The sequence below is a fragment of the Microtus oregoni genome, unplaced genomic scaffold, assembly GCF_018167655.1.
Source record: "Microtus oregoni isolate MIOR12 unplaced genomic scaffold, Mior012 000004F_ref0000308, whole genome shotgun sequence".
Classification (NCBI taxonomy): domain Eukaryota; kingdom Metazoa; phylum Chordata; class Mammalia; order Rodentia; family Cricetidae; genus Microtus; species Microtus oregoni.
This window is the reverse complement of record NW_024543063.1, coordinates 36,804,090-36,814,177: the sequence shown is the minus strand read 5'-3', so window position 1 is coordinate 36,814,177 and position 10,088 is coordinate 36,804,090. Positions and strand designations below refer to the sequence as shown.

Genomic DNA, 10,088 nt, shown 5'->3' with positions numbered 1-10,088 from the left:
ACACACACTCATTTCCAGAAGGTGAAGTTGTCACCAACCCACACCATGCAATAATGTGATCGATGCATTTGATGGTTCCCCAGCTTGAAGAGCCTTTGCTGGTCTTGAATATCTCCCTGCTCCAACCATAAACACATCCAGTTCTCAGGATGGGCTAGCTCAGGCAACCTAACTCAGCGGAATGCACTGAATCCTCTCCGCCCACTTAAATCAGAGCCTTCCTAGGTTAAGCCAAAAGTGAAAGCGGAGAGGAAGAGTTGGAAAAACACTAACGGGATTAAAGATTATCCGTAACACATGGCTTGGGAACTGACCTTTGACCAAACAGCGTATAAATTACCCAGCAGCTTCCGGCAGCAGGCAGAAACACAGACCTGCAGAGAGAAAGGAAGGAGAGGGAGAGAGGAGGGAGTGTGGAGGGACAGATGAAGTCGTAAAGGAACAGAGGGCAGGAAAACAGGAGCACACGGGATGCCAGGTCTGCTCCAGTAACGTCCTCCTCACTGCCATCCGCCAGCCCCATGGAGATAATATTTGGCAGGAATAAGAAAGAGCAGCTGGAGCCAGTGTCTGCCAGAGTGACCGGTGAGACATCTATGCTTAGATGAGCATCTCTTTTTCTGTATTACAAGTTGCTTTGGGAAGCCTGAAAACCCACGCATGAGAACAAGATAAGGCAAGATCCCTAAACCGTCTCTGTGGGAACCTGGGTGTGTTTGCAGATGCTAACTTAGTCTCCAGGGAGAGAGCTGTCCCTTCCCGCTGTCCCCTGAAGAGTGCCTGGAGAGATAGCCACAGTGTAAACAAGGAGACTGCTGACAGCTCACACGCGTGGGGTCTTTCCACCATGTGGGTCCCAGAAATCGAACCCGGGTGTCAGGCTTGGGTGCCAGTGACTTTACCTGCTGTGCCATTTTGTTGGCCCTCGGGTGGAGTTTTCCAACTGCGGGGTTGCGTTAGAAGTTGATGGGAGCCTTCCCAGCTTTATTATATATTTTCAATGATCATCAAGGTAATATTCAATGGCTATATGTTCAATTATATGTAACAGGTGAATATTAAGATATAAAAGACAAATTTAAAGCATCATTATTTGAGTATATTTCCTTCAAGTGTTTTTTAAGCTTTTATTATCTTTAATCGTTTATATGTGTCTATACCTGTGTTTGGGTGTGTAAATATGAGTGCAAGTATCTGGTTAGACTCCCCTGGAGCTGGAGTTACAGTTGGTTATAAGCTACAGTAGGTACTGGAAATCAAACTCAGGTCCTCTGGAACTGGAAGAGCAGTGAGTGCTCTCAACCACTGCGCCATCTTCCTCGATTCTCTTGAGTTTTCATAAGACAGATGTCTTCATTCGGGTTACTACAGCTGTGATGAAACTCCAGGACCAATGGAACTTGGAGAAGAAAGGGCTCATTTTGGCTTACACTTCCATGTTACTGTTCACCATCAAAGGAAGCAGACAGAACAGAAACTCAGACAGGGCAGGGACCTAGAGGCAGGGGCTGATGCAGAAGGGATAACGCTATAAAGGGATGCTGCTTTCTGGCTTGCTCCCCATGCCTTGCTCTTCAGAGACAGTGGAAGAAGAGAGCTGACCCCTGAAAGTTGTCCTCTGAACACTTGAGGATAAAAGTCAAACTTGGGTCTCATTCCTCAAGATGCCGTCCAGTTTGTTATTTGAGACAAGATCCCTGACCTGGAGCTCGTCATTCACTTTGCCTTCACCTTGGTCCAGAGCTTGCCTGTTTGGTTGCCAGGTCTCAGGGATCTTCCTGTCCCCACCTCCCCAGCACTGGAATCACAAGCACGTGCCATCATGCCTGAGTTTTTATGTGGCTCATGCTCGTGCAGGAAGGGCTTTACCAAGGGAGCCACCCCTAGCCTCTAGAGTGTTCTTTGTGCCTCAGTGAGGCAAAGGTTCTCCCTCAAGGCTATCAGGGCAGCCCTGGGCTGCAGCGCTGCCTCCAGAGAATTGTGTTTGGAGTATCTGTTCTTCTATCTCCTTCATGGACAGAGAGCAGCTTCAGGCTAGAAATTGTGTCTATTCTTCTTGGTCATCCTCAGTGCTAGCAAACTGCCAGGCCCGTTGCACCATTTTGAGAAAGGACTGTGGAGCAGACAGACAGTGAGAAGCTGTACCCACCCTGTGTGCTCAGTTCCTTTTCAACACCTCCCCCTCACTTTTTGAGATTTTTTTCACTTTGATCATGGAATCTGGCAACTAAACAATTTATCTTTTAACAGGCACGATTCCAGCATGGCTGCAGGGGACCCTGCTTCGAAATGGGCCTGGGATGCACACGGTGGGGGAGAGCAAGTACAACCACTGGTTTGATGGCCTGGCCCTTCTCCACAGTTTCTCCATCAGAGATGGTGAGAACCCAGCGTGAGTTTTCTGTTGCCATGGTAACAACAGGAGTTTGTTCCCTTTCCGTTTCGTGGGGTCAGAAGTCTGAAACTGATCACGCTGGGAGTAGTGCCAAAGTATTGGCAGGCTGCTTTCCTTCTGGAAGTTCTGGGGAGAACCCATTGTCTTGCAACGCAAGATTTCAGAAGCTAAAAAATAAATTAAAAAAAAGATTTCAGAAGCTGCCTGTACCCTTGGCTTGTGGCCCCATCCCTGTCTCAGTTGCATAGCATCTTGATGTTTCTTAGTCTCTTTGTCTCTTCTCCTCTTCTTTCTTCTCTGTTCATGTTCCTTCCCTTCTCCTTCCCTCCCCTCTCCTCTTCCACCTTCTCTCCCCTCCCTCTTCCTTCTCCCCCTTCCCTCCTCCTATCTTCCTCCTCCTTTTCGATATTCTTCATCCTATCCCATCCTCCTCTTTTCTCCCCAACTTCTTGCTCTCTCTCTCTCATTCTCTCCACTCATCAGTACAACTTCACTGACCATCCCCCCTCCCCACCTCCCCCTTAGAAGGACCATCAGATCATCGCCAGTCAGATAGCCCCAATGCTTTAACTGAGTAAGACCCACAAAGTGACTTCCATCACACTGGTACTACAGGGGTTCGGATGCAGGCTGATCTTGGGGAGGGCATTACCCAGTCTACTGCAAACAACCTGGAAAGACGCCCAAGGTTCTTTGTCATTTTATCTTATGATCAAATCTGCCGCAGGATGAGCCAAGACAGAGAAGGTGACGGGCTGGGAGCTCAGACAATCTGTGATGAAAACAGGAGGCCAGACTGAAAATAAGCCAGCTGAGCACACTGCTTGCCGTAACCATCGTGGCAATGTGTCCTGGGCCCTCTCCTATCAGGGTCTCCCACATTTTCCACACAACCCTCTAAGTGTGGTCAGATTGCCAACCAGGCCTCTCATCTCCTCTGGAGCTTCCAGTGGCCCCCCAATGTGTAACAGTGGAGGCAGAAACACAGAATATCAGGTCCCCGTCCTTCCTAGTTCAGAAGAGAGCATGTGCAGAGAAATTGGGTTCCGGGGGGTAAAGAAGAAAATGGGAGTTGTTGTTCATTTTGTTTTGGACATTTTTCTTATATTTATTTTAGTTCTCATAAACTAAAGGTATGTATCAGATGTTGAACCTGCCCCCCAGATTATATGTAATTTTATGTGATTATATAAGATCTAGGAACCACAAATGAGAAAAAGCCTCCAATATTTATCTTCCTGAGACTGGCTTAATTTACTTAATATAATAATCCCACCTCCATCCATCTTCCTGAAAATGGCAGAACTTCATTCTTTTCAGCTGAGAGAAAATGGTATTGTATACACTAACCATACTTTCTTTACCCAGTCTTCTGTTGTCGGACACCTAGGTGGGTTCTGTACAGCTATTGCCAATGGAGGTGCAGTAAATGTGGGTGTGCAGGTGAACCCAGAATGTGTTGCCTTAGAGAGCTTTGGGTAAATACCCAAGAGTGGCATAGCTGAGTCATGCGGTAGATCTAGTTTTAGTTTAGTTTTGTGGGGTTTTTTTTTAAAAAAAAGATTTAATTCAACTATGTGTAAGCTATTGCATCAGTGTATGGGTATGTGCATGTGTGTGCAGTACCCTAGGAGTCCAGAAGAGGGCACTGGATCATCTAAAGCTGGAGTTTCAGGAGGTGCTGGGAACTGAACTCAGGTCCTCTGTAAGAACAGCAAGAGCTCTTAACTGTGGATCCATTTCTGCAGCCCTTATTTTCAGTTTTTGAGAAACCTCCAGCTGACTTCTAACGTGGTTGGAGTAGTTTTCATTTCCGTAGGAGTGGATCATGGCCACCACGCTCACTGGGGTGAGATAGCATCTCAGTGTAGCTTTGAATTTTACTCCTCTGATGGTTAGTGAGATGGGACATCTTTTTGTGTGCTCACTGGCGTTTTGTGTTGGTATTTCGTTCTTTGCAAACCTTCTGATCGTTTAGTAGCCCACTTGTTTCTCTAAGAAAGTGAGGGACAGGATGGGCATGGTGGTGCACACCTTTCATCTTGGCACTTGGGAGACAGAAGCAGGAGAATCTCTGTGAATTCCAGGCAGTCTTGTCTTCTGGAGCAAATTCCAGGACAGTCAGAGCTGCATAGTAAGACCCTGTCTCAAAACAAAAACAAAAATAAACAAAAAAAGAAAGGAGACTGGAGAGAAGGCTCAGTGGTTAAGAGTACTTGTTGCTCTTGCAGAAGACTGGATTTAGTTCTCAGAACCCACGTGATGGTTCCCAGCCATCCACAATGCCTGTTCCAAAGGACCTCCTTATTGCCATGGAAACTGCATGCGTACGGACACATACATACATGCAGGCAAACACTCACACACATAAAATAAATAAATATTTTAAAAAGTGAAAAGGCAGAAAAATAGTCTGTGGTCTTCACAGGAGACCACTAGAAGTTAGTGTCTTAAAAAACAGTAAGGATTAAGCATGGTGGTCTCTGTGAGTTCAAGGCCAGCCTGATCTACAAAATTAGTTTCTGGACAGTTGGAGCTACATAGTGAGACCCTGTCTCAAAAAAAAAAAATCAATTGAAGACTGGGTAAAAGAGAAGGAGCAGAGAAGAAGGAAGCTGGAAAAGGGTAAAGAATAGGTTCCTTCATCAAAATCTAAAGGACTTCAAAATAGAACTGTTTGTTTAAAGTTCTGACCGAGAATGATATCAGTCTCCATCAGCAAAGAAACTGTTTCTAGGAGATAAAGTCATCCCACTGGGATCTGAGTATTGGGGTGCAAGCTCATGTATATGTGTGAGAGTATATGCAGCATGTGCTTGGGGGGTTGTGGTGTGCACGTGTGTGTGGTGTGTGTTAGAGTGTGTATAGTGTGTGTGGGCATGTTGGGGGGTGTGGGAGTGCACACGTCTGTGCGATGTGTGTTGGGGCGGGTGTAGATACACAGTACTGTGATATGTGTCAGGGCGTAGGTATGGTGGATGTACGTGTCGTGTGTATTGAGTGTGGGTGCACACAACGGTGTGTGATTTGTACACATGTGTGTGAGCACATGTTGGGGAATGTGGATGGACGTGGGTATGTGGGAATAGATGGTCCCAAGTGTGTGTGGTGTGTCTCGTCAGAGTGTGTGGGTGGACATGCCACCGATATGAAATATTTCTCCAAGAGACTGAAATCTCTGACCCAGGCTTCCAAAAGTAGATCCCCCCAGCTGTGAAGGAGGCTTCAGGGGTCAGGACAACCTTCCCAGTCAGTGTTCTAAATCTGTGTCTTCCCCGGACAAACACCAGCATGGTGGAAGGCACTGCCCGTGACTAGGCCATACTGGGCAAGGTGACTGGGTGTTCCTGAGTCTCAGCTCCTGGGTGGAAATGGGGAGTAGAGGGACACACTGACCATCTCGGTATGAGTCTCCAGTGAGGCTCTATGTGGTGTAAGATGGAGATACAGCTATTAGTAGAATATTCAACTAACTTATACAGAGTCCTGGGTTTGATTCCCAGCACCACGTAAACCAGGCGTGGCAGCATATGCTTGTCATCCTAGCAACTGGGAGACAGAGGCAGGAAGATTAGGAGTTCAAGCTCATCCTTGGCTAGAGCAAGTTCAAGGTCTGCGTGGGCTACACAAGACACCCCCCACCCACACACAAACACACGAAACATCCACATTTTTTAATGTGTTGAATGAACTTACGCTCCATATTCTCTTCTTATTGTAGTACGCACTGGCATGAAAGAGGCTTGTCTGGGTGGCACACCTCCCCCTGGCCCCCAAGAAAGAGGCTTGTCTGGGTGGCACACCTCCCTGTGGCCCCCAGGAAAGAGGCTTGTCTGGGTGGCACACCTCCCCCTGGTCCCCAGGAAAGAGGCTTGTCTGGGTGGCACACCTCCCCCTGGCCCCCAGGAAAGAGGCTTGTCTGGGTGGCACACCTCCCCGTGGCCCCCAGGAAAGAGGCTTGTCTGGGTGGCAAACCTCCCCGTGGCCCCCAGGAAAGAGGCTTGTCTGGGTGGCACACCTCCCCCTGCCCCCCAGGAAAGGGGCTTGTCTGGGTGGCACACCTCCCCGTGGCCCCCAGGAAAGCCCCTGGAATGACTGACATCAATTTCACAGTCCCAGAAAATGCCAGGCTGACAAGTGTTTGTTTTTTCTATTTCAGGGGAGGTCTTCTACAGAAGCAAATACTTGCAGAGTGATACCTACAGTGCCAACATCGAGGCCAACAAAATCGTGGTGTCTGAGTTTGGGACAATGGCCTATCCAGACCCCTGCAAAAACATCTTTTCCAAGTAACATTCCCTTCTGAATCTTAACCAGTTTCATGCTCTTTTGGTATTTTTCATGGTCAAAGCAGACTATATTTTCTCCCTTAGTAGTTTTCTTCAGGGTAGATAAAACGCCGCGTGACTGGCCTGTCACCGTGGATGCTGTGTGATTCTTGATCACTGACGGCAAGAGAGGTACAGAGCAGTTGACAAATTGTCAAATGTTCTCCTGCCTGACTGGTGGGAGAGTGTTTGAACATTGTCAGTCAAAATTACAAATGTGTGTTCCCTTTGCTCGTGTCTGATATGACAGACAGACAAAGTTCTTCCTGGCTATGTCATTTGTTATGGTAAAAGCTGCACACAGCCCTGATGTCACTACCAGAAATCTGGCTGAATACCTGACCGCAAAACTGTATAAGAGAATGCCTCAGTGGGGCAAAAAAGAAATGAGACCACTAGCTATGCTATTCAAAAAAATTCTAAGATGCATTAAGTTAAGAAGTTGTTTGTTTAGATCCAGGTATGCTGAGGAGGTGGCTAGTGAGTGAGAACCTGAACTCTTGTAAAAGCCAAGCATGGTCACAAACATGCCTGTAACCCAGCACCGTGTGAGAAGGAGACAGGCGGGTTGCAGGGATTTACAAACTGCCAGCCTAGCTCCAGGTCTAACGGGAGATCTTGCTCAATAGAGTATGGTAAAGAGTGAGAGGCAGGACACCTGACCTCTTCCCCTGACCCTGTGAACACATATGGCTACATGTACCCGCACACACACACACACACACACACACACACACACAGATGTGCATGAACTACACACATACCACACACACACACACTTTTTTTTTTTTAACAAAAAACAAGTTTCATAAATGTGTTCTCTGTTCAGGGAAAAAAAAACAGAAATTAAGACTAGGCGTGTTTTTGCTCGCACAGAGCATAAAGAGATCAGCTGTCGGAAGCTCACGAATGAGGGGGAGGGGAGATTTTTCTGGGACACATCTGAAGCCATCTGGGCTATGAAACAGATGTGTATGTTACACCTTCGACAATTAAATTCTTGGCTAGAGTCAGGCCTGCTGCCACTATCTCCCTTCTGATACACTTCAGACAGGAGAGAACTATGGAAAGATTCGGGGTGGATTGGCCAAAGATCGGAAGGCTGCTTCTGCTTTTCCAGGGTGACATCATCCATCCCCGGAACAGAGTGACTCGCCCTTGCAGGTGGGCTGAGCTTGGGGAGGCGTCAACAGAGAAAAGGGAGTGGGCTGGAAGGGCTTCAGAACCACACCTGGAGGAGAGTCCCTGCAGTTACATCCTCTGCCAGTAGGCGGAGCACCACTCAACACTTGCATCCGGTGTTTGCAGTTTGGCGTTTGGCAAAATGAATCATGAGTCTTCGCTAACATGAGTTTGTTTTCCTTTTTGCCAAAGCTAACTCTAGAGCTGAGGATGTAGCTTAGTTAGTAGAGTGTTTACACAAAGTCCTGGGTTCGATCCCAGCACAAGCTTAGACGAGATGTGATGGACCAACGCCCCATGCCCGGGCAGTCTCTCACTGAAGTCGGAGCTAAACAAAGCCAGCAAGTCCCCGGCAATCTTCTTGTTTCCACTTGGGTTACAGTGTGTGTGACCATGCCTAGCCAAGCACTCAGGAGGAGGCAACAGGATGATCAGAAATTCAAGGACATCCTTTCGTACATATCAGGTTTGAGGCTAGCCTGGGACAAATGCAACCTTGTTACGAAAGGGAAACAAAATAACCCCCAAATCACTTCTTGAGAAATGAAGATGTTCAATGAGTACTCAGATTCTGCCAAAGCAGAGATGATCTGTTTTGCTAGGTTTTTAGGGGGGTCGGGGTAGGGGGGTGAGGGGGGATTAGGAGGGTGGGAGGGTGGGAGTGGTATTATAGGTACACGTCTGATATCTGCATAGCAACTTAACATAGTTGAAAGCATATCAGTTCCTGCTGGCTCCAGTTGAAGAGACCCCCTGCACTTTTGACATGCAGGAGGGGTGTCATATGGCCACATTACCCCAGTACTTCACTTGCTGGCTGACTCCATGTTGTGGAATGCGTGGGGAAGCTGATACCTGAGTCCTTCAGATTCCTCAAGTGGCCCACGGAGACCCAGAGACTTTTCTTTATCGCTGAAGCAGAACGTGTTAAATGATAAGAAGGCAAGTCCCAGAGAGCAGAACTACCCAGGCGGGAACAGAGACTAACCCAGCCCCCTTTCTTTCCAGAGCTTTCTCCTACCTGTCCCACACCATCCCCGATTTCACAGACAACTGCCTGATCAACATCATGAAGTGTGGAGATGACTTCTATGCCACCACAGAGACCAACTACATCAGGAAGATTAACCCCCAGACTCTAGAGACCCTGGAGAAGGTATGACAGACTTACAGTCAGCGCCCACGTCTGACCCGAGAAAGGAACCCCACTCCCCACCCCCGGGGGAGGGCAAGCTGCCTATGAGGAGCTTACCGGAAGGTCCCCTCCTCTGATGCCATGGTGCTTGTTGTTCTAAGAAGGAACTGCAGGGTCTCCATCTTTGTGGCCGTCCTAGTTCCTGGTGGTTGTTGTATACAGCCTAGTCATGTGCTGTTTAAGTATATTTCAGTTAACTGTGGAACCCATGCGCAATAGGGGTCCTAAAGATGGTTCCACCTACCGACACGGTAGCTATCTTATCTGATAAACTCTATGATGTCCACAGATTAAAATCTCTTCACAATGCCTTTCTCATGTGTCCCCACAGGGCTGGAGAGATGGCCCCATGGTTAAAAGTATGTACTACTGCTCTTAAAGATAATCCGAGTTCAGTTCTCAGCACCCAGGTTGGGTGGATCACAACCATTTGTTAACTCCAGTTTGAGGGGATCAGATGCCCCCTTCTGGCCAACAGGGATACTGCACTCATAGGTGTGCACATACACGCATGCACACACACATCACAATGCACTACCACACACTCTCATATGTATGCAAATACACATACACAATTTAAAAAATAAATCTTTAGAGCATCTCCCCATCCCTAAAAGTGGCACAGACTAAACAACTTAAGATAATAGATATCTACTGTCTGCATACATGGAGGCCACAATTCTAAATCCAAAGTGTCGGCAGGGCCAGGCTCTGGTAGTTTGTAGGAGAGTATCCTTCCTGTGTTTCCCAGCTCCTGGACTTATCACTTTAGTCTCCATCTCCTTGATCCCGGAATACCCTTTGTGTCTATATGCTCCAATTCTATAAGCACACAAGTCATGAGGTCACAGCTCATTCTCCTGTGAAATGACATCATCTTTTGATTATACTACTGCCAAGTGAGGTCACAGTCACAAGCACTGGGGTTAGGACTTCCCTCTGTATATTTGGAAGACAACCCAGAGTCATAGCCATGGCTCTTAGCACC

The 10,088-nt window shown here is 47.5% G+C and overlaps 1 protein-coding gene across 1 annotated transcript in view; it reads left to right on the top strand.

Moving 5' to 3' along the window:
* The first annotated feature begins 367 nt into the window (after nt 1-367).
* The window catches only part of Bco1 (beta-carotene oxygenase 1), a 33,919-nt gene continuing 24,198 nt past the window's right edge, over nt 368-10,088 (top strand). Inside the window, exons 1-4 of the mRNA XM_041650274.1 lie at nt 368-585; nt 2,251-2,379; nt 6,555-6,684; nt 8,914-9,061. Of these exons, the coding sequence (XP_041506208.1) occupies nt 522-585; nt 2,251-2,379; nt 6,555-6,684; nt 8,914-9,061 (471 nt within the window). The 5' untranslated portion in view covers nt 368-521. The remainder of the gene's footprint in view (nt 586-2,250; nt 2,380-6,554; nt 6,685-8,913; nt 9,062-10,088) is intronic.